The sequence below is a fragment of the Chiloscyllium punctatum genome, chromosome 45 (assembly GCF_047496795.1).
Source record: "Chiloscyllium punctatum isolate Juve2018m chromosome 45, sChiPun1.3, whole genome shotgun sequence".
In the NCBI taxonomy this organism is placed as follows: Eukaryota; Metazoa; Chordata; class Chondrichthyes; order Orectolobiformes; family Hemiscylliidae; genus Chiloscyllium; species Chiloscyllium punctatum.
Genome location: NC_092783.1, coordinates 51,117,060 through 51,142,124, shown reverse-complemented (window position 1 = coordinate 51,142,124; position 25,065 = coordinate 51,117,060). Strand labels below are relative to the sequence as shown.

Genomic DNA, 25,065 nt, shown 5'->3' with positions numbered 1-25,065 from the left:
TTATTGACAGAAGATTTTAATGCGGTGATTTCTGAATGTTAAAATCCTTAATTTCAAAGTGATGCTATACACATTGGAGTTTTAGCAACATTCTAAGTAACTGCAATAAACGTTGCAACTCGGTCTGCCTGAATCAGTGAAATGGGACATTACGGGATGGATTTAGCCAGGCCCACCCTGTTGTTCCCTCTATCAAACACTGCATAATAAGAGCCAATGAAGACGTCACCCAGAATCCAGAATGGTCCAGCAGGTGGAGGTATGTCCATGCCTTGGAATCCACTGCTGCAATAAATTCGTCCCCATTCATCCTCCTCCTGCAAGGGGATCAGACTTGGTTAATCGCAATACTTACTGCATTTCAAGTAAGGAGAGAACTCATAACAGAATGCTTCCAGAACCTGAGGAAGACTTTGCAATAATTAAGTTTTGTTCTATTGAAGTACTATAACATACGATAAAGCAATGCTACAAAATAAAAAAGTTAAAAATCACGTAACACCAGGTTATAGTCCAACGTGTATAAGCTTTCGGAGCACTGCTCCTTCATTAGATAGCTAGTGGAGCAGTATCATAGGACACAGAATTTATAGCAAGAGATCATAGTGTCATACACTGATGTGATACATGTATGACACTATGATCTTTTGCTATAAATTCTGCGTCCTACGATCCTGCTCCACTAGCTATCTCATGAAGGAGCAGTGCTCCGAAAGCTTATACACGTTGGACTACAACCTGGTGCTGTGTGATTTTTAACTTCATCCACTACAGTCCATCACTGGCACCTCCGCATTATAAAATAAAAAATACAGCAGCTAATCTGCATACAGAAAGATCCTCCAAATCCTCATTCAGCTAATGACTGGATCATCTGTGTTCAGTGATGATAATAGATATTGGTCTGAATTCCACAAGAACTCGCTTGTTTTTCTTCAAGGTCGCAATTGTATTATTTTACATGTTGCCAAGAATGCAGACAGGGCCTTAGTTAAATGTCTCACTCAAATACAGCACCTCCCACAGTGCAGCACTCACTAGCACCCAGGACTGTCAGTTTGTGTTGCATCTTAGACAATGTTACAAAATTGTTGAGTCGCAATCTTTGACTCAACTTGAACTGCCGATATGCTCCAGTTCAAAACAGTTGTGATTTTTTAAAACGGAAAATAAAAGATGCTGAAATCACAGTGGGTCAGGCAGCTCTGTGGAGAGAGAGCAAGTCAATGTGTCACATCTGGCATTTTTTGTTTTCAGTACAGATTCCAGCACCTGCAGTACTTTGCACCTATATTGTGTTATTGTCTTTCTTATAAACTCCTGCACCATACAGTTGATGGACGTTTCAAAATGAATCATGATGTGTGTTCAACACGTTTCATTCTCCCCCTTCCTGATCCTACCCATTACCACCACTGATTGGCTGTTTTTGAGACTGGTCCCACAAGATTCACAACAATGATTGTTAGAGCAGCTTGATAATCAGGGAATAATCCAAGTGCCAGATTTCCCCTTACTCTTTTTCTCACTAACCTCGAGGGTGGAGTGGGCTTTTCATTGGCATCAATGGAAACCAATGCACCCCCCAACCCCAGAGATGGATGCTGCAACTCCAACTCACCAGTTAAATAAAATAATTCAGTCCAGTTCCAGTATGCCTGCATTGTCCACCCTGAAACCTGACAGATAAAGCTTTTTATGGCTGCTCCCAATCCCTTCATGGCTGTTGTTCATGTCCCTGTGTCTGAACAGAGAAGAGCAGCAGTGGAAATGGTATGGGAGCAATGGATAGGGGAGAGGGAATAGGAAGAAGGATAGGGAAGAGACATGTGGAAACAGATGGGAAAGAGAGGAACAGGGTGAAAGACAGGGAATCAGGATGTGGGACAGAGATATAGGGAAACGGGGAATAGGCTCTCAGTGCACACATGCTAGCTAAACCATGACAATGTTTCATACGCAACCTATATTGAATGCTCAAACAGAGGTCACATTGTTAACATGTGCATTAATGTCCCATGATATCTGATATCATGTCATTGCCAAAAGTCATATCATTCAATTATGAAAGTAATGAAGATTCAACCACAAGGAGAACTGAAACTTCTGACTCAGGAGTGAGACAACTACTTCTGAGTAACAGCTGAAGTCAATATAAATATCAATGCAAAACTACAAGTGAATGGTCTGGTTTAGAAACTGTTGGTTATTTATAATTTGCAGAGATGAATATATTTATTTATACATTAAATGTTACGCCTTTGCTGTTATTGTCTTTAGTTATTCCTTTCTGGAACTATGAGGTAAATAATCTGATTTTAAGGCAAAATTTTGTAAATAATCTGATTTAAGCCAGGACCAATATGCAACGATTGTGCGCAGACACTGCTCCACCCAATTTGCAACCCATTGGACTTTTCACCCATTCTCAAGGTGGACATGTTGATCCCATGACTGAAATCTGTGGTATACATTCCTCTCCTGAGAAGCTCTACACATTGGGAGTATTCAATTGTAAATCTACCCCATGTTCTGCCATCATTCTGGGGAAATAACAGTTTATCAAACAGTAGAATTCAATTTTCCTGTCAAGTCAAATGGTTCTTTCCTCTTGAAATAAGTGGCTACATACCTGAAGTGTGTAGGCCTGTGGTGGAAGAACATAGTCCACACCTCCTATTGTGAACGTCACATCAGGCATACTGGACAAATAATCACAGTCTATGGAGTACTGTAAAACACATCAGTGCCCAGTTATTAAAAGAGCAATTATCTACTTTAGCAGTAGGAGGTGATCATGAGGCATTTTAGAGGCAGCTTCCAGTTTGTAACAACTCACTGTGCAAACAAAGTCTTCCTGTGAAATATATTTTATTTTGGAATCATTTTGAAATCATAATAGTTGAATTTTAGTTGAGAGACATATTTTACTACCTCTAACTTTTCAAATCTGTCATCATAAAAGGATAAGGAAATCCTGTTATCTTGTCCTACTTGATTGACCATAATGAACTGCTTCTATATTAAAGTCACATTTTCTGGTACATACCATTCCATTTCTGCTAGAAACCGCCCCAATCGTGTTCTGTAGGGCATTGATGCTCTTGGTGGGTCCAGTAAGGAGAGATGTGCCAGTGTCGACAATGGCTTTGCATCCATTTTCACAGAACAGAACAGTTCCACCGACCTTCACACTAAAAACACAAGGACATCAGAAATAGACCACGTGCAACCTTGAGTCTACTCTCTTAATTAACAAGATCGTCCACCTCACCTCCACTTTCCTGCTCTATCCCTAATTCCCTTAATTCCCTCACAACCCAAAAACTCTATCAATCTCAGTCTTGAATAAGTTTAATAACTAGTCTTCTGAAGCACAGAGTTCCAAAGATTCACAGCTTTCTGTGTTGAGATATATCTCCTTATCTCACCATAAATAGCCAACCACTCAATCTGAAATTCTAATCCTCTAGGTCTAAATTCTCCAACTAGAGAGAAACAGACTCCTAGCTTCACCCTGTCAAGCTCACTAAAATCTTTCTTATTCATTGAGATCACTTCTCATTTTTCTGATCTCACCCAAGACAGAAAGGAGTTAGCCAACCATTGTATATTTAGGGCATTTCATTAGAAAATGAATTTCCACAATGTAAGCCAATACTGGTGCGCAAGTGCACAAACACACACACACACAATCCAGTAAGCCAATGTATTAATTACTCTTCTATTGCATTACTTACTTTGAATCATGTAATTGTTCTTTTCTTCATTGCACATTGAGATATGTAAACTGGTTTTCGTGGAGTCCTGTTAGAATCCCGACAGTGTGGAAACAGACCGTTAAGCCTAACAAGTCCACACCGACCCTCCGAAGAGCAATCCACCCAGACCCATTCCCCTAAGCTATTAGACTCCATTTACTACTGGCCAGTACACCTAACACATGCAACCCTGAACATTATGGGCAGTTTGGCATGGCCAATTCACCTAACCTGCACATCTTTAGATTGTGGGAGGAAACGCACACAGATATGGGAAGAATGTGCAAACTCCACACAGACAGTCGCCCAAGGCTAGAATTGAACCCAGGTCCCTAGCACTATGAGGCAATAGTGCTAACCACTGAGCCACCATGCCACCCCTACGTTCATCTCATTGTGCTAGAGAGAAACATTGTAGAAGAAATGGTATCCTGACTGAAGAACTGCATTGTGGGTGTGAGAACAGAAAGACAGGTTGGGAAGATAATAGTCAAGACTTGATTTTTGCTCATATCTGTTGGAGTTGTGAGGGAGCTGTGCTTCAGTTTCTGTGACCATAAAGATTAGGGCATTAACACTCTAGACAAACACATGTTTCTTCAAGTATAACCTTGAAAAGAGGCTGGAGAAAATACATCTGATGGTGGCTTTGAACATGATAATGATGTGATTGCAAATCAATTAAAAGACCTAATACAGGCTATTACTTGATCTGGCACACAAACATAGCAAGGAAAAGTTATAAACAAAAATTTTGAGAATAACTCACTGCTGCAGCTGGATAGAGAGCTTTGTCACCCGCTCTGAACTTGGGCCAGGAGATCCACTGATGGACTAAACAGCTGAGACAGACCTTACCTCAAAGGATTTAAGTCAAATGAAGTCAAGTTTCTAAGCAGCCAGTCAACTAAAAAACAATCATCTCAAATAACATTGTGGTACCATTGAAGAAAGAAAAATGATTGCAGCACCAACCAATCTGTTTGGTGATTTGGACTGGAGGTACAGAACCGTGTTCCTCTGTGTGTGTGTGGGGTAAAATTAAAGTTACATACATTAGGAATCCTGTCCTTTTACTAGACGTGTTTACATCATACAGTTGTAAAGGAACAATTCATTTGGTCTACTTTTTGCCATTGGTTAAAAACAGTTTGATTACAATAAATAAAAGTTTTTCTGTGAATGTAAAAATACTTAGTGTGTGCATTCTTTTAACCTGAAATAATCATGTGTGTAGAATTGGGCAATTGGTTTAATCTAATTTTCACAAGTTGTGATAACTCAGGAAATGGTTGGGTTTGATTTATAATATATTATTCCCAGTGAGTGATGCAGTTGTTCAGAAGAAATCCTTGAAGGAGCATTGCTTTTTTGTACAGTCATAACAAAACCACATGGCCTAATATAGACATCATTGAACTGCTCTCTAAGCTCTCAAGTATCCAGTTAAAAATACATAAACTCTGGCCTGTTGCTGCTATTGAGAAATTGGTCACAGTGATCTATTTGACCTGTGATTCAAACATTCCCACAACCTCCTGATCACAGCAATCAATTCCCCAGCACTGTGGCTCTGTGCCTAATGACACTTTCAACAGCTGTTAAATGGGCCATGAGACCTCTTCACTCAGACTTATCCTCTCAAAGACAATGCTTCACAAATTATTTTCCCCTGTTTGATGTCAATGCAAAATTGTTTAAAGTACTATTTAGCAGCAATTGTGTTTCAGCTAACCATTTAACTATAAAAGCTTGCAATAGCTCTTTTAATAACCTTGTCTATTCTCTAAGAAGCTTGATCTGTGTGACTAGAATAGGGTTGTTTTTGGCCAGGGTTCATCATCTGCATCTTTCAATTGTCATTTAAAAAGTTTGCTATGTGGGTGTCTGCAGCTTTTATAAAATCAGAAAATGTAGATCTATGAAAGGTATACTTGTTCTTTGCTCTAGCCAGAACTTTTTAAAATGCTTTTATACAAATGACCATAGGAGAAGGCTAATGTTTAGACTGTGTTAGAACTGTTCTACATGAGCTCCAGAAGCATGAGTTTGATAAGCTGAATGTTGTTTTATTCTTCTGGAAATAGCCCATAAGATATAGGAGTAAATTTAGGCCAATCAGCCTCCACAGCTCTCTGAGGCAATGGGTTCCACAGATTCACACTCTTTGGCTGAAGAAATTCCTCTTCCTCTCAGTTGTAAAGGGGTAAAGGTCTCTCCTACTGGTGGAAGCATCTTCTCCACATCCACTTTATCCAGGCCTGAAGTATTCTGCAAGTTTCAGTAAGATTCCCCTCTCATCCTTCTAAATTCCATCAATTACAGACCCAGAGTCCCCAGCTGCTCTTCATTCAACAAGCCCTACGTCTCCTGGATCTTCTTTGTAAACTTCCTCTGGACCCCTTCAAAATGTCAGCACATCTTCCTTAAATATGGGTTCCCACACTACAGTCAGTATTCCAAATAAGACTGACCGGAACCTTATACAGCCTCAGCAGTACATCTCTGCTCTTATATTCTCGCCCTCTTAAAATGCATTACATTTATCTTCCTAATTGCCAACTGAACCTACAATTCAATCTTAACAGAGTCTCCTGAACTAGGATTCCCAAGTCCTTTCGTGCTTCAGATTTCTAAAGCCTTTCCCCTTTCAGAAAATAATCTACACCACTGTCCTTCCTACCAAAGAGTATAATCTCATACTTTCTCACATTGTATTGCATCTGCCACTTCTTTGACCACTCTCCTAGCCTGTCTGAATTCCTTCTGCAGCTCCCCTACTTATACAACACAACCTGTCCCTCCACCTATCTTTGTGTCATCTGCAAACTTAGCAACAATGCCCTCAGTTTCTTTGTCCAGATCTTTAACATGAATAGTTGTAGTCCCAACACTGATCCCTGCTGAATTCCATTAATCACCAGCTGCCATCCTGAAAAAGACATCTTTATCCCCAGTCTCTGCCTTCTGCCAGTCAGCCAATCCTCTATCCATGTCTTTAATACTATGGGCTCTTATCCTGTTTAGCAGCCTCCTCTGCAGCACTTTATCAAAGGTCTATGGAAATCCAAATAAATCACACCCACTGGCTCTCCTCTGTCTAACTTGCATGTTACCTTCTCAAAGAAGTCTAACAGATTTGACCTCCCCCTAACAAAGTCATGCTGACTCCACCTTATTTTACCGTGCATTTCCAAGTATTCCAAAATCTTATCCTTAATAATGGATACTAAAATCTTACCAATACCTGAGGTCAGGCTATCTGGCCTATAATTTCCTGACTTCTGCCTTGCTACCTCCTTAAACATGAGTGTTACATTGGCCATTTTCCAGTTTTATGGGGGCCTTCCCTGACTCCAGTGATTCCTGAAAGATCACCACCAATGACTCTACAATTTCCCCAGCTATCTTCTTCAGAACTCTGGTATGTAATCCATCTGGTCCAGGTAATTATCAACCTTCAGACCTTTCAGATTCGCTAGCACCTTCTCCTTTGTGATGGTTACCCCACCTCTGCCTCCTGACACTCTTGACCTTCTGGTATGTTGCTGTGCACACTGATGCAAAGTATCAGCCATTTCTTTGTTCTGCATTATTCCTTCTCTCGCCTCATTTTCTGGCAGCCCAATGCCCATTCATGGCTCTCCCTTGTCTTTAAAATATCTAAAAAAAATTCTTGCAATCTTCATTTGTATTCCTAACTAGCTTACACTCATATTTCAGATTCTCTCCCCCCTTATTGCTTTTTTAATTATCCTCTGCTGGCTTTTAAAGGCTTCCCAATCCACTGGATTCCCCCCAATCTTCACCACATTGAATGTTTTCTCTTTTGCTTTTATGGTGTCCCTGACATCTTCTGTCAGTCTCATCCTTCCCTGAGTATGTTTCTTCTTCCTTGTGATGAATTTCCACTGTGCCATCCAAATTGCCCAAAGAAACTCCACCACTGCTGTTCCAATATCTTCCCTGCTAGGCTTCCCTTCCAACCAACACTAGCCAGCTCCTTCCTCATGTTTTTGTAGCTACCTTTACTCAAATGTAATACCATTACATTTCATTCTAGCTCCTCCCTCTTAAACTACGGTGTGATTCTATCATATCACAGTCACTGTCCCTTAGAGGTTTCTTCACCTTGAGCTCGCTAATCAAGTCTGCCTCATTACACGTCATCGTAACCAGAATTGCCTGCTCCCTAGTGGGCCTTACTACAAACTGCTCCAAAAACAAAACATCATGCAGACATTCCACAAATTCCATTTCTTGAGATTAGATTCCTTACCTTATTGAAGCAGGTCCTTCAGCCCAACAAGTCCACACCAACCCTCCGAAGAGTAACCCACCTAACCCTGTGTTTACCCCTGACTAATGCAACTAAAATTATGTGTAATTTATCATGGTCACTTCACCTGACCTGCATGTCTTTGGATTGTGGGAGGAAACCAGAGCACCTAGACAAAGCCCACATAGACAGTTGCCTGAGGTAGGAATCGAAACTGGGTCCCTGGTGCTGTGAGGCAGCAGTGCTAACCACTGTGCTGCCCCATCTGATGCCAACCTGGTTTTCATAGTACACCTACATATTGAAGTCCCCATGGCTTTTCTTACATGTCTTTTCTGTCTCCTGATTTATTTTCTTCCCCACATCCTACTACTGCTAAGAGGCCTGTGCACAACTCGCTTTGAGGTTCCTCAACTCTACCCACAGTTTCTACACCTTCATAGTTTCTTCTGTTAAGATTTAAGAGCCTTGTTTCTGATTGAACTGCATCACCTTCAAGCTTAAATGGAACAGTCTTCCACATTGAAGTCACTGTTCCTGAAGGTACTTTACAACAATGTTATTAATACGACCTTTGTCATTGCATGATACTAGATTTAGAGTCCATTTCCTAATTGGTTCCACAGGGAATGGCTTCAAAAAACCTACATTTCAAGGATTCATCCTCTGTAACACTTAATTAGGTTTCCCATTCTCTTTTAAAAACTTCCATGGTTACCATATTACTGTAACTATACACACCTGCTTTCCCAATTTATACTGTATGTGGTTACCTCTGCTGTTTAGTGGCTGATAAACAGCTTCCACCAATGTCTTCTGCCTCTTGATGTTTCTTAATTCTACTTTAAACTGATACTGTGTCTTTGACATTAGAACAAAGGTAATCTCTCGCTGCAATATTAATGCACATTGTAACTTACAGAGTTACCACCCATTCATTTCCCACCTTTATATTCTTCCTGAATGTCACATACCCGTAGATATCCAGGTCACAGATTTGGTTTTATTGATGGCCAGTAGATAGATATGGCTACAGATTTTACACATGGTTTTCTATATGTGCCGGTAATTCACCTGTTTTAATATTAATGTAGTGGAATTCAGATGCAGAAAATTTCTTGCCTTCATCAGACAGGGCACTGAATCTTAAGATTAGAATTGTACAGTTAATTTGTGGTTACTGTATTTTTAAGCCTATATTAAGTCAGAGATCCTGCAGAATTATGCAGAGGATGGTATGTAACAGAAAATCAGTTGGCACAAAAAGTCTATGCAGGTATTACACAGTAACCTCATTGCACCCTGTTAACATTTCCTTCAATTCCTTTCTCTCTCATGTATTTATCTAACTTTCCCTTGAATAATGGATGCTATCCACCTCATATTATAGCCAAGGATTTCTATTCTCCGTTAGCCTTGACCAACCTTGAAACAATCTAAAACTGAATACCTTGAGAGTAACAGTGTAAGAAAATAAGCAGTTCCAACTCTTTATTATCTGCTAAGGAATCTCTTACTTGACCATATTATTACCCTCCCCATCCTTGTGATCAAATGCCCTACTCCTTTACTCAGATTTTCCTGCCACATCTCATCCTAAATGTACTATAAAACCTAATTCAGAATCAGAGATCATGTCAAGGTATAATTGAAGGGGTGCTCCATGGGAAGTAGGTTTTGACCACCATCTAGTGGTTTTGTGAAAAACTACATGCCCTGGAACACCACTTAATGTATGGAATGCAAATGCAGTTTATCTCGTGCCTGCACTTACCCGTCTAACTGAATTTGCCAGTATCCTTTGTTGGTCACAGGAATCCAGTGAAGTTCACCAGTGAAGTGCGAAGAATCAAATCCACCAAAAACAATTTCACTCCCAGACTCATCATTTGGATTTCTGGGAAATAAAACAAAAAGAGAAAGCATTAAAATTTGGTCAATAGTGATGTAAAAAAAAACACATCAAAAGTGGCAGCAGAATGTAATATCAATCAGTGTTAGTTTTAAAATCACAGCTCGGGATTTCTTCTGTTCAGCGTTAGTGATAAATATAGTCTTTATACCCACGGTTGGGAATTGTTCCCTCCCTCTATGCTCTTATTGAGGAAATTAAGTGAGTTTGGGCAATTTGATGTGATTCTTAGCTTCCACTGGGCAAAGTCTCTAGGTTGCTTTGAGAAAAAGATTTCAGGAGCCTTGAGGGAAGCTATGGGACCTGAGATCCTCAACTAAAGATAGGAGTCTTCAAGTCTAGGAACATCGAGTTGGCCAGAGATCAGCAAAGACTGTGAAACCCATCCAAACATTTGCCAACACTTTGGCAGTAACAGAACGAGGGGCTTGGTGGTGGTTGGATAGGCCTGAGGAATGAAATCTTTAAAACCTGAAGGAAACAAGAAATGGTTTGTAAGTGTTATAAATTGCTGAGACCTGGCAGTTTAATGAAGGAACCTTGCTGATTGCAGAATTCAATCTTACATTCTTACTAAGTCTTCTAGAAAATGTTGTATTCATGAACACTGCAGCTGTAGGGGAAACACTTGCAGCCAATGCAGTCATAGTGCTTGTGATGTACATGTGTTGCTGCTGAGCTGAGCTGAGCTGGGAGTGACAGGGAGCTGAATAGTTTGCAGTCTTTGCTGATCTCTGGCCAACTCGATGTTCTTAGACTGGAAAATACCCATCTCAGTGCCTTTGGTTGAGATCCCAGTGTGCAGAGCAGGTGAGTGGAGCCTGTAGTGGGAGTGTAGAGCCGGGAGTGGGAGAAGCAGACTTCAGAGCAGTGAGCACAGTGAAGGAGGTGAGAGTTCCTTGGTTGCCAGTGGCATTGTTGAACATGTGCAAAGGCATAGTGCCATGGTAGTGTGACATCACCAGTGTCATCCACTCATGGACATCCATGGACATCTTTGTCCACATTAATGTTGACTTTGGCAACATTAAATGCAAAGAAACTCTGGTAATGCTCACACTTTGAAGGGAAATGTCCTTCTACACTTCAATTCCAGTTGTACAATGGTTGAACACTGTGAAACTGTAGACTCTCAGATCGGGGTTGATTCCAGCCTCAGGTGACTGTTTGTTTGGAACTTGCACATTCTCCCTCTGTCCGCATGGGTTTCCTCCGGATGCTCCGGTTTCCTCCCACAGTCCAAAGATGTGCAGGTTAGGCGGATGGGAGATGCTAAATTGCCCAGTGTTCAGCGATGTGCAGATTAGGAGGATTAGCCATGGGGAATGCAGAGTTACAGGGATATTGTAAAGGGGTGGGATGGATCTGGGAGGGATGCTCTTTGGTGAGTTGGGGTGGATTCAATGAGCTGAATGGCCTGCTTCCACACCATAGGGATTCAATGATTCTATGATATAGATGCAAATAAAGCTGCAAAGTAAAAGATACCAGTTGAAGACCATGTTCTTGAAGTGGCAGATAGAAACTTTAATATAACATCATAAGATAAATTAATGGATAAATTTAAAACTTTAATGTGAATTTTTAAATATGTTATTCAGAAAATTTGTTCAAATCATTATAATGGACAATTGGGCAGAGGTCCCCAAAACCTGGTTTACAGCTCGAAAATTGAGGACTCAGGATCTGAAATTGTAATGGTATCGTTGCCGCGATGGGTCACTTTGATTGAACTTAAACTCTCCGCACACTTTGTGGAAAGTTTCTAGTAATTTCTTACAAGATCTACTCAAATTCGATTCAGCATTAATTAGCACCCACAAATTGAGGAAATGAATGAATGATGTTATTCATCTTCAGAAAGATACAGCAATCGGGAAGAAAGCAAAGATATTTCTCTTACAGGTATCTGAACCTTATTATACAGCCTGAATTCTAATTGTCCACTCTCTGAGGGTACACCGTTTCAATTGCTGTGCTCTTGTGTACACAAGACAATGCAAGTCATCCATGACTCAGTCCCATGACATGTATGTCAATGGGTGGTCCACCTTGGCTTCGTCTAGTGGTCCCCAGTGTTACATATACCAGTCTTCAGCCAATTTGATTCACTTCACGTATTCTCAAGAAACAGTGGATACCGCAAATCTACGAGCCTTGACAACATTCTGGTCAAGGTTCAACTGAAGGTGTATGCTCCAGGACCTGCCATGCCCCTGGTCAAGCTGTTCCAGAACACTTACAACAGCCAAAGTAGATCATTGTTCAGGTGCACTTTGTACACAAAAAGCAAGAAATTTCAACCCAGTTAATTACCGCCTCCTACTTGACCGCCAGTAAAGTGATGGAAAGTGTAATTAAAATTGCTATTAAACTGTAACTGCTCATCAATACCTGCTCACTGACACTCAGGCAAACTACACCCCTACTTGCTATGTTCTTAAAACCCTCTGGTATATTTCATATAGATCAGATTAATGCAAAGTTGATAGCTGCTTCTCAGTGTGAAACCAGTACATTTACAGGGGTTTTAAAATATCTCTACAAGCAAAAATCTTTGCTTCCAGTTCAAATTGTAGTAGCTTCTGGTGTCTTTGTTTTACACTGAGCCTCCACCCAGCCTTAATCAATCAAGCACAGTGAACATAGCTCAGTTAGCAGCAAGACATAATCAAACAGAAAGAATGTAAACACCACGTATTTAAGTCCTTTGCCCACTCACTCTCTAATCCTTACTGTTACTGATAGCTTTACCCAAAAGTGATCAGGAGCAGATTTTCTGGTTGATTTTGTTTGTTCCCTAGACCAGATGCATTTGAAATCATGTCTAAAGTTATTCACACAACTCAGTCCCAGAAATAAACCCTGAAGTTTCTTGACCCAGAGAGATGTATATTTGAACTGGATCTTCAGGGAGAAGTTTTGGGTGTGGAGGGGACGGTGGTCATGAGGGCAATTTATACAGCATCCTTCATGGATACTTAAACTCCCAAAATGCAATTGACTCAATGTAGTAAATTATATTTATATTTTTATTCCAGTCATCCCTTTCGCAAAATGCTACAGTAATGTGACATATTTATTGCTTGAACAGAAGTGAATCTAAATGTCTAAAACAGAAATATATAATAATGCATTGAGTTTGGTTTAGGCAAAATTAGAATTTGCATTGATTAAATACTTGAGTGTTCTGAATCATATTGACCAAACTCTATGCTGCAGAATCCAAATATTCTAATCTAATATATTGCACTGCATATATTGTGTCAAAGGAAAGGGAGTATTTATCTTGAAAGATTTGATCTTCAAATATTTAATCTACTCCATGTAAGGACCTTTAAAAGAAAGACACACCTGCTAAGATACACAGAGAATATGGGCAAGTTTACCAAGCCTTGAGCCATCATGTTGTCAAATACTGGTGTAGCATCTGCTGTTGCAATAGATGGGTAAGCCAGTCCAAGAATCCCATCAAATGGGGAATACAGAAACGTTGTGCCAGGCTCTGTCACACTCTCACCAAACTTCTGGTTCACAATGGTGATGCCTTCAACCTAAGTACAGAAAGAAAGACCTGAGATTAAGTGACATCATTCCTGGCCTCACAACATCTCAAAGCAATGAACTGTAGCCCTGTTGTAATGTAGAAAACATATTAAGCAAATTTCGAACAGCAAGTCCCTAGAGAGATGAGGCATTGACCATGTTTTATTGATGCAAGTCGAGGAATAAACAATAGTTAGAACACTGAGCAAAACTTCCCTGCTCTTCAAAATTGTTCTGTGGGACATTTTACAAATGCCTGAGAAGAAGTCAATACTTTGGTTTCTGGTGTCCTCTAAAAGACAGCACTTCTGGTAGAGCAGCACTCCAACAGCATTGCCCAGGAGAATGAGCCTACATTTTATATTGAAATCTCTGAAGAATGTGAAAAAATAGCATGTAACCAGGGGAGGTTTTGACCTAGTGGTATTGTCGCTGGGCTGTTAACTCAGAAACCCAGATAATGTCCTGGAAGCCTGGGTTTGAATCTCGCCATACAGATGGTGGTATATGAATTCAATAAAAATCCGGAATTAAGAATCTGATGATGACCATGAATCCGTTATTGGAAAAACCCATCCGGTTCACCAATGTTCTTTAGGTTCACTACACGTGACTCCAGATCCAGAGCAAAGTAGTTGACTCTTACGTGCCCTCTGATAATTAGGGATGGATGATAAATGCTACCTGGTCCTCATCCCATGAATGAATAAAGGAAAATAAAATTGGTCCTAGCCTGAAACCAAGTGCACCAGAAATAAAACCAAGAATAGTGGAACTGTTCAGTATGTTAGATGTCATCTGGCCAAGAGCAACTCATTGAACAATTCAGGTCAACAACCTTGAAGAAGAACTACTTAAGTACCAGAAGCAATCCAGCCTTCCACCTACTGGCTGATACCAGTCTTGTTTGGATTAACATTCTCATTTACTGGAATATTCCACATCTACTGCCTCACTCTTGACATTTCAGATTCCTCTTTAAAATATGATAATTACTTACCGTTACAGTATCTATTCCAATTATTCCTGTCAGACTGCCTGTACCATAATGGATAGAGAAAGGACGGCCATCCCTTGTATAAGTCGATGATTTATCTGGGATGAACCTGTCATGGTCTTCTGTAAAAGAAAAAAAAAACCCTCTCGCTGAGACAGAATTCTCGTTAAAAAAAGCCAACGTGGTCTAACATTTCAATATATAGACTTTCCAAAGTGACATTCTGTTGGACCCTTTATCTTGTCCTCATTAGGACAGAATTGCAGCGAGATAATTTCAAAGACAGAAACAATATTCTGTAGAAATTGCTGTTCCCTTTGAGATTTGGCATTCCAAAGATGTTGTTTTCACGAGTACAAGATCAAAAGCATAAACAGCACATTTCTTTTCCCAGAAGTATCCCACGTATAAGTAAGTTCATTCTCCATCTACAAAGAGGAGATGACATCCTAGTTGGTTAGGATATGCCGAGTTTAGTTCTCATTACTAAAATATCCTTATTCCTTTTCAAATGAATGAGTATGCAAACGTTTTGAATGGCAGAGGCTGAACATAAAGGGCAATATGGATCTTAGAATGGTAGATTAGATGTGGTCAATTTACTGCTTATTTGGGGGGCGTTTCTAGATTAGAAGAATGGGGATCTAGCAAAGAGTGTTACCTTTTTGATTCACACAATATCCAAATTCACTGAATGCCTTCTCACTGGATGACAGTAAATGTTGCACATGTGCAAACTTAAAGGATAGATAGTGTAGAGGGAGGTAACTAGGGAGTAGACAGATTGGAACCTGCCTTTCAGTGGAGGTCAGTGATGTGATGTTGTTTCTGATCTTTATCCATGATTTGTGCAGTGATTGTAACGAGGTCAGCCAGGTGGACCTCATAAAATATGAGTTCCCTGATTGTGGCTGTTAATCTGGTCAATAGGGGAGCCTGGCTGACAGATAAGAACACGAGTGTTAGAGGTACTGTTCACTATGAGAGCTGTCTCTGAGGGAGCTGGATTAGTGTCATATCTCTCCACATGTCAATAAAGGGTGAGTTGGTGATGGGGTACTGGCTGCTGTCAAGTTATTTCAATTTGGACAATGTAATATTGTCTCACATGACTAAGTTAGCCAATGACATAAAACTGGATATAGTTGCCAGTGATGAATGCCTTACAGCTCTCAGACACATGACAACCAGAGAGGTATGCAGTCAATGAAGGGGCAGGAGTGGGACAGAATGTAGTTGGAGCTGCCCTCTTGCTGTGTGTGACGAGAGATTTTGTTTTCTTTATTCTTTCATGAGGGATCAGCATCTCTGCCAAGGCCAGCATTAGTTGCCTTTCCCCAATTGCCCATGAACTGTAGACAGTTAAGAGTCAATCACATTGGCTGTGGGTCTGGAGTCACATGTAGGCAAGACCAGGTGAGGTCTGCAGATTTCCTTCCCTAACTGACGTTAGTGAATAAGATGGCATTTTGCAACAATCAGTGAGAGTTGTCATGGTCACTATTACTGAGACTAGATTTATATCCCAAACTTAGGTGGGACTTTGTGTTCCAGATGGAGGTGAAACTGACAGATTGGCACCAACTTTATCCACTAGTCCCTCATTGCAGCTATCCTCTGCTGCCTGAAAGATTCAGGCATATTGTAATTTCAGTGGAGAAAGAAACATGTTCTTCAGGCACATTCCCTGGCTTTGAATCCTGACAATTACCTGAAATGGCCATTATGAAGTTGTCTTTGTAGAAATGAGCTGATTGACACTTGACACAAAGTTGGACCTCCTGACTCTGCTCCCAGGGAGATGAACACATTGCACTTTCCCACCACCACCACATCCATCACCCACAAATCCCGAGTTGTGCCAATGCTTGATCCTCACCTGCACTATAGGAATTGCCAGACCCCATAAAAACCAGACAGAATCAGACATTGATCTTTCAGACACAACTGAAAAGATCGATGCAATCACCGTGTTAAAGGTTTATGGGATGTCTATGTCCAATCCTTAAAACAACGTCGCACCAAAATTGACAACCCCTATTATATTCTCTCACACATGTATGGAAACAGAAGACAATGCATGTTGTGATGATAACCTGGATTCGAGAAGGAGTACCAATCTGAGCAAGGGATTTTGGGGATTAATCTGGTGACAATGGAATCTTTCACTGGTCTTACTTACTGCAAGCTCTGCTGTAGCAATAAACCGAAGGCACCCATAAATTGGATGAACCAGTATCAAATACAACAGTGAAATTCTGAGGTGGTGTGCCAATGGAAATCTCCCCGCCATACTGAGTCTGTAATGAGACATGAATAATTATATTAATGCACTTTGCAGTAGATTGACCTGAAAGCAAACTCCATACTTTGGCAATGAAACACTGGTTGTCCCATAATATCAAGTATGAGCAACATAAGGGTAAGCCTTCTCCTGATAAATTCCATCCGTCCGCGTTAGAACATAGAACATAGAAGAATACAGCGCAGTACAGGCCCTTCAGCCCTCGATGTTGCGCCGATCAAAGCCCACCTAACCTACACTAACCCACTATCCTCCATATACCTATCCAATGCCCGCTTAAATACCCATAAAGAGGGAGAGTCCACTACTGCTACTGGCAGGGCATTCCATGAACTTACGACTCGCTGAGTGAAGAACCTACCCCTAACATCAGTCCTATATCTACCCCCCCTTAATTTAAAGCTATGCCCCCTTGTAATAGCTGACTCCATACGTGGAAAAAGGTTCTCACTGTCAACCCGATCTAACCCCCTAATCATCTTGTACACCTCTATCAAATCACCCCTAAACCTTCTTTTCTCCAATGAAAACAACCCCAAGTGCCTCAGCCTTTCCTCATAGGATTTTCCTACCATACCAGGCAACATCCTGGTAAACTTCCTCTGCACCCGTTCCAGTGCCTCCACATCCTTCCTATAGTATGGCGACCAAAACTGCACACAATATTCCAGATGCGGCCGCACCAGAGTCTTATACAACTGCAGCATAACCTCAGGACTCCGGAACTCAATTCCTCTACCAATAAAAGCCAGTACGCCATATGCCTTCTTCACTGCACTATTTACCTGGGTGGCAACTTTCAGAGATCTGTGTACATGGACACCAAGATCCCTCTGCTCTTCCACACTACCAAGTAGTCTACCATTAGCCCAGTAATCCATCTTTTTATTACTCTTACCAAAGTGAATCACTTCACACTTAGCTACATTGAACTCCATTTGCCACCTTTCTGCCCAGCTCTGCAGCTTCTCTATATCCCGCTGTAACCTGCCATATCCTTCCTCACTGTCTACAACTCCTCCGACTTTCGTATCATCCGCAAACTTGCTCACCCAGCCTTCTAACCCTTCCTCCAGGTCATTTATAAAAATGACAAACAGCAATGGTCCCAAAACAGATCCTTGCGGAACACCGCTAGTGACGGCACTCCAAGATGAACCTTTGCCATCAACTACTACCCTCTGTCTTCTTCCAGAGAGCCAATTCCTAATCCAAACCTCCAACTCACCCTCAATGCCATATCTCTGTATTTTCTGCAGTAGCCTACCATGGGGGACCTTATCAAACGCCTTACTAAAATCCATATATACCACATCTACCGCTTTCCCCTCATCTACCTCCTTAGTCACCTTCTCAAAGAAATCATGATACAAAAAATATTTTCTGTGTGCTCTTGAAATCTGGAACATGAGCTGAATCTTCGGTAAACTGTAAGGCTTTAGTTACAACTGATTTTCAGAACATTCATAGGAATGGATTGGTTTCAACTTGAGGGAGGGTTGGCGTGAAATTGGAGCTGTGAGGGCAAATCATGGAATATGAGGCATTTGAACGTCCAAAAACTTGCATGAATCACATGCGTAGAGGGGACGCAACGTTGGTCACGTGATTGGTCAGGTGACTGGTCAGGTGGTGGGAGTGCCAAACCAGCTTTCTCAGTAACTTACCAAAAATGGTCTCTGGCAAGTTAATTATTGAATCGGGACAGTGAATAAGCCAGCACTCTGGAGTTGGAAGGTAGGTAGTGGATAAGATGTAAGACCACTGTATTCATGGAATAGAGAAAGAACTCCTGGTACCATTTAACAGAAGGGACTTTCATTTGAAATCCTGCTGTGTCAGGTTTTGAAAAGTGCCTCTCCAGTATGTGCCACAATCAGTTAAAGTGGCACTTCAACCCCAGAGGCATAGCCATTGAAATCAAAATAGCAGGTTTTATTGTGCCTGTGTAAAATCGAAGTGTGGGTGGAAATATGGTGCAAATGCTCCCGTGCTGTGTTCATTCTCATCTATTAACCTGATTTCCACTGAACGAAGAGGAGTTGACATTGGGCCTTGAAGTTAGGATTTTTGGGCACCACCAACGTTGGAAACAAGGGCCTGAAAATAACAGCAGTGCCAAACAATATGCCTTTCAGCTGCCAGCCACCTTGATCAAGCCAAGTGTGGGCTGCACAACATCTCAAAGTAGGAAGCCATTTACCTTGCTACAGTCAGCTAAAGGAGGTTCCTCAGTTTGTTTCTAGTTTACAAACACAATGGCAGCATTGGGAGTGAGGCTGTTGTGAGAGCAGTTCAAACATGTGCATGTGCAGCCAAAAGATGTCCTCTCGAGGGGCACCCCAGCCACCCTCGACATCTCCCACTGCCATCTCTTTGGGCGGCCTGGCTATTTCTTCCTCTTTTTAAACGGTGTAATGGCTCCTTCATATTGAAGCACCCTCTGTTTGTTCCCCTTTACTGCAGTTAGCTGCCCCTGTGAAACCGGATGCCCTCTAATTGGCTTTCCAAAACACAATTGCCACCCTTCTTTCTACAAGGAACCTGACTCTGCCAATTGTGGAGAGGTACCCTGATCAAAAGCTCAGTGGGTGGCCAGGTCCGCCAGGGTTGGCAGTGGAGGGGGTTGTGGGGGGGGGAAGGGGGGTGGGTAAGAAGTGGTGGTGGTGGTGGGGGAGGGGTGTTCTTTGGGAAAACAGAAATAATCCTGACATCTTAGTCCCAGTACAATGTTTCTGCCCTGAGTTTCTTCCCATTTCATTCTTTTGTTTTTCCACTTTAAGTTGCTGTCAGCGTAGCTACAATTTCTCAAAGCACAAGATGGTTATGGAATGGTCTGAGCATTTCTATTGTTTCAAAATTAAGTGAAGATATTGTCATGGGTAGACCAACCACCCCCCTCAAAACATGTCAAAGAGATAGTCTCGACCCTAAGCTTTTCTTATTGTAAAGGCAAGTGCCAGACATTGCATTCCAGATGCAATTCAATTGGTCAAACTATCAGGCTTGAAGTGGATCACACTTTATTCATACTCCATAGTTAAAATACACACAAAAAAAGAGAAATTGGAATAACTTAACTGTATTGGAAAACTTAACAGAAGAATAGATTATTTAACCACTAAACAGTAACTGTTCCAGTATAGTAGCATCTCACAAGCATGTTGGGACTGGAAGACTATGGTCTTTGCTTATGAGGATGATAGCACATAGAGCACTGAGACTTATGGGAACATGCCCATTAGTAATATGAGTATTAAAAAAGCAACAAAACAAAACAGCTTTTCCATAAATACTTGTTAAGTGGCCTGTTCCAGGTTCTTTGAAAGGCCACCAAGATAATTATGAAGTTGGGTCTCAGTATGAAGTTGAAAGGTCAGTTCTCCATGCCTAACTCAGTTTGGGTAACTATAGCAGCTGCAATTTATTTCTAAACTTTCCTCTGATGATTGGCGTCTACCCAATTTAGTCGTATAGCTACATTAAAGGCATTCCGTCAGCAATGATATAAATCTCATTTATTTAATTTCTAATCCTAATATTTATAACTCCATTTCACAAGTAAGTTTAAGCTGTCGGAACAGACTTACATCCATGTAATTAAGAAGGGGCTCAGATGTCTTTTGTATGGCAGAACACTCCTGAGCTTGACCCATTTGTACCATATCCATCTTATGGTGCTCCCAGAAATACGAGAGTATCCCTTTCTCTCTCATTGTTTGCTTGACTGATTTGTACTTCTTCAGTGGAATTCTGTCAAATTATAAGAGGGAAAATTGATGAAGTCACAACCAATGATCGAGCATGATTTCCTTGTCAAAGAGTAGCTTCCAAATGATATAATTTTCATACTTCTGCAAAGCAGCTATCTCAAATTCTTTAACATGTGAAGCAGCTTTCAAATGGGCAAGAGCGAAGAAGGGAAGGATGGTTAAAGATTAAGTATTTTGCATCCTAGCACAGAAGAACATCTTTCACAATAACTACCCACCCACTTCCATAAACTCAGCTGACCCACAGAAGTAACAAATAAATGAAATGCAATCAGACTAGAGTCCAGTTCTTCCCTTCAGTGCCTGATTTTCTGAATTGTAACAACACCCAACAAAACCCTACAATACACCTCAATTCCTACTGCAGAAAAGCACCTGCATTTTACTGGTGAGGAATTCTTCCATTATCTACAATGACATACTTCCTAGCTTCTGAAATTATCTTTAATTGTTAAGTTAGGGGGTAAGTTAAAAATGACACACACCAGATTATGGTCCAGTAGGCTTATTTGGAAGTATAAGCTTTTGGAGTGCTTTTCCTTTGTTGGGTAGCTTGTGAGGCAGGATCATAGGACAAAGAATTTACAGCAAAATATCAACGTGTCATACAACTGATGCGATGTATTGAATAAACCTAGATTGCTGTTAAGTCTTTAATCATTTATAATAGGTTGCAGGTTTCAGTTCATTAATATATAAATCCCAGAATTTCTTGCATTCCCGAGATGACTTAAGGTTTTATTTAAAAAAAGGTGACATCTCAGCTCAGACAATGCATTAAAGACCTGAGGTTAGAGTCTGTCTACATTCCAACCTTGAGTCAGTCTAGTTCTATTCCAAAGTAGGAATTCATACAATGTCATATGGACTGACTGCCAATGTTGTCCACTTCATTCGCTGAAGACAAGGATACCCCGAGATATGGTACTTTGGAGAGACCAAGCAGATGTTACAACAACAATGATTGGATACCACGCAACAATCATCAGGTAGAGATGTAACCCCCCCCCCCCCCCCCAGTCGCGGAACACTTCAGTGGTCAAGGGCATTTGGCCTTATACCTTTGGGTGACTGTCCTCCAGGGCAGCCTTTAGGATAGACACCGACGCAGAGTCGCCGAGCAGAGGCTGATAGCCAGGTTCAGTACACATGAGGATGGCCTTAGTGGGACCTTGGATTTATCTCACACTACAAGTGATCTCACTACACTATGTGCACACATACACAGACTCACACACAAGCACACATACATACACACTCTTACATGCTCACAGACTCTCACAGACCCTCTCTCATACACATGCTCTCTCTCAGATATAAGAACAGATACACACATTCATGTGCACACCCTATCACAGGCATAAACTCTATCACACTCACGCACACACTCGCTCATGCACAAACACACAAACACACACAGACACACACTCACACACTCTCTCCATATCTCCAACATACAAACACACACACACTCCTCTCTCTCTCACACGCACACATACACACAATTCTCTCTCTTCCTTTTTCTCTCTCTTTCTCTTTCTCTTTCTCTTTCTCTTTCTCTCTTTCTCTCTCTCTCCCTCTCTTCCCTTCTCTCCCTCACATGCACGCACACAAATATAGGTCAATGGGGTGAATTTGCATTTGCCGACCTATGTTTGCAGATACATTCTATTCTGTTCCAAAAGCACACAATCTGTAGGCAATCAGTCCATGTGATATTTTATAAATTCCTACTTTGCAAATAGAACCAGTCTGACTCAAGGTTGGAAAACAGACAGATTCTAACCTCATACCTTTAACACATTGTCTGAGCTGAGTTGCCACTTTTTTTTATAAAAACTTAAGTCACCTCAGGAAGATGACTTGAAAGAAGTTCTGGGATTTACATATTAATGAATTGAAACCTGCAACACATTCTAAGTGATTAACAGCAATTGTTCAATTCATTGCATAAGTTGACTGACACTTTGATCTTTTATTACAAGTTCTCTGTCCTATGATCCTGCCCACTAATTACCTGATGAAGAAGCAGCGCTCTGAAACTAGTGCTTCCAAATAAACCTGTGGAACTATAACCTGGTGTCATGTGATTTTTAGCTTTGACCACCCCAGTCCAACACCAGCACCTCCACATTAAGGTAGGGGTAACATTGAGTTATGAGGCCTCAGATTAGGAAAAAAGCAAATTACTGCAGATTTTTCCAACTGCATCTCGCTGCATCCTAAAAGCCACACTCAGGGCCATGTGAAAGCACTCGACACGTCTCTCCAGCAGCACCAACTTACTCTCTCTCAAAACTGTCCAGGTCCACAGTTTCCTTTCATCCTTCGTATTATTCGACGCCTTAACTCCAAACTTTTCCTGTTTCTTGCAGATGTTAAGGATTGCAAGCTTCAACTTCTCATCCACACCCCTGCCCACCCTCCACCTTCCAACAGTCCCAATCCCTCGAATCCCATCTCTTCCAGCCCCAGCCCTTGCATTTCTGGTTTGATTATACTTGATCATTGATATTCCAGAGCCCTCTGGGGCAGAGAATCTCCAAATAACACAGTGCTCTGAGGGAAGAAATTTCTCCTTATCTGAGCTTGAAATGATTGGTCTTTCTCCTGAGAATATGGCCCCCATTCCTTGACTATCCAGAGGGGCAGTCATTTGAGATGAAAATAAACACACCACCAGGGTCAGGCTAGTTAGGAAGCTCAAAACAAAGCTAAAATTGTGAAGTTGTAAACAATCTTACTGACTTTTAGATACTCTAGTCTTCCTCTGTACAAATTTAAATCAACAGTACCATCCTTAGGAAATTTGTTTCTGTTTTGTTACCTTTTAAGGCATTCTGACAAATGGAAACAGCAAAGGGCAAAAATTATCCACTTCATTCTCTCTTTCCAATCAGGGCCAATAAGTTGCTTGAAGTCAGGTTCACGTTCTTGTAAATGTTTAAATCTTTGCTTTAAACTCTGGATTACTGTACTGTGGGAAGCAATACTCCAAGTGCAATGGCAACAGGAAGTCAAGTAAGTTTTATAGTGAATTATCAGAACAAATTTTATGATGACCTTTTTCTTTACTAAGTCAGAACCAATTGGAAACATACACTGCCCCAATATTAATCATTGTGAGACTCAACTCAGATTAAAAAATATGCATTTGTTGGTTACACCCAGTAAACAACCAGAGGCTTGGAACCTGGAAGCAAACAAAAAGGAGATTTGACCAAAGTCGTTGAGTTGCCAAATCAAAAAATCATTGTTAGCATTTGGATACATACTGTAGAATGACTCAGCTTTCAATTGTTAATGTGAGCGTATAGACCTTTAAAAAAGAAACAAATTGTGGTTTTTGCAAAAGTAGGCTCATTTTAAGATTTTCACGCAGCCAGTTAGCATGAAGACTACATCAACACATTCACTAATCTGCCAACTTTGTGCATCCAAACATTGGACTATCCCATTTAAAATCAGAAGGTAGCAAATCTTAACCCAGTCCCAATCCCAGTCCTTAACCCAATTTTAGTTGTATTGCATTAAACCTTTGCTATAAATTCTGTGTCTTATGATCTTATACTCCACAACCAACTGATGAAGGAGCAGCTCTCCAAAAGCTAATGCTTCCTAAATACACCTGTTGGACTATAATCTGGTGTTGTTTGATTTGTAACTTTGTACACCCCAGTCCAACACCGGCACCTCCAAGTCATAACCCAATCCTGGTAATTTTCTACTTAAATCCAAAACTCAACTGAAATTTAAGACTCATATATTTTGATCAAGATTCATCAAGGATATTGATTAGGGCATTAACTACAATAATTTCCTCAAACAAGAATGTGAAAAATGTACATGATTTTATGCACCTATATTTATTCGCACAAAAGCAGAGGGATGTTGGAAATCTGAAATAAAACCTGAAAAAACTCAAAAAATGTGAGAAAATATGCAATAGATCATGATCTGTGGAGAGAGAAACAGAGTTAACATTTCAGGTAAATAATATTTTGGATGGTAGATTGTTGATGATGATTTTGCTAATTGCAATTACATTTCTCTAGACTCCTGTTTTTTTCCTTTATTTGTCCCACTATTATCTCTTTTTGCCTGATTCACATTACCCTTTTTTTTTCATTTAACCTCTCAAAAGGAAAAAAACAAGTAAAACTTGTGAATGATACATACTATCTAATCTAGGGGCAACCTACTGCAGCTGTAATGAAAACAACAAATGCTGGCGATCACAACGGGTCAGACAACACAGAATTGTAGAATCCCTACAGTGTGGAAACAGGCCCTTTGGCCTAACAAGTCCACACCAACCCTCAGAAGAGTAATCCACCCCTACCCTATATTTAAACTACACACCGTGGGCGGCACGGTGGAGTGGGCGGCATGGTGGCACAGTGGTTAGCACTGCTGCCTCACAGCGCCAGAGATCCGGGTCCAATTCCCGCCTCAGGCGACTAACTGTGTGGAGTTTGCACGTTCTCCCCGT

General features: G+C 40.9%; 1 protein-coding gene across 1 annotated transcript; it reads right to left on the bottom strand.

The window, feature by feature from the left end:
• LOC140467412 (cathepsin E-A-like) lies at positions 1–23,550 on the bottom strand. The gene is made up of 9 exons (XM_072563754.1): positions 23,401–23,550; positions 20,391–20,553; positions 16,678–16,795; positions 14,499–14,617; positions 13,307–13,506; positions 9,815–9,937; positions 3,050–3,194; positions 2,633–2,731; positions 1–317 (listed from the first exon to the last, which is right to left on the bottom strand). Exons 1-9 carry the CDS (start codon positions 23,454–23,456, stop codon positions 150–152), a joined length of 1,191 nt encoding a protein of 396 aa, XP_072419855.1. The 5' UTR covers positions 23,457–23,550; the 3' UTR covers positions 1–149.
• Between the last annotated feature and the right edge of the window lie 1,515 nt (positions 23,551–25,065).

Coding starts and splice junctions, on each gene's coding strand:
- LOC140467412 (XM_072563754.1), bottom strand. CDS start 23,456: ATGAAGTGGATAATTTTTGCCCTTTGCTGTTTCCATTTGTCAGAATGC. Junction 16,796..20,390: donor CCCTTCTTAATTACATGGAT/GTAAGTCTGTTC, acceptor GTCTCATTACAG/ACTCAGTATGGCGGGGAGAT. Junction 3,195..9,814: donor TGGCAAATTCAGTTAGACGG/GTAAGTGCAGGC, acceptor TTGTGTTTTTAG/TGTGAAGGTCGGTGGAACTG.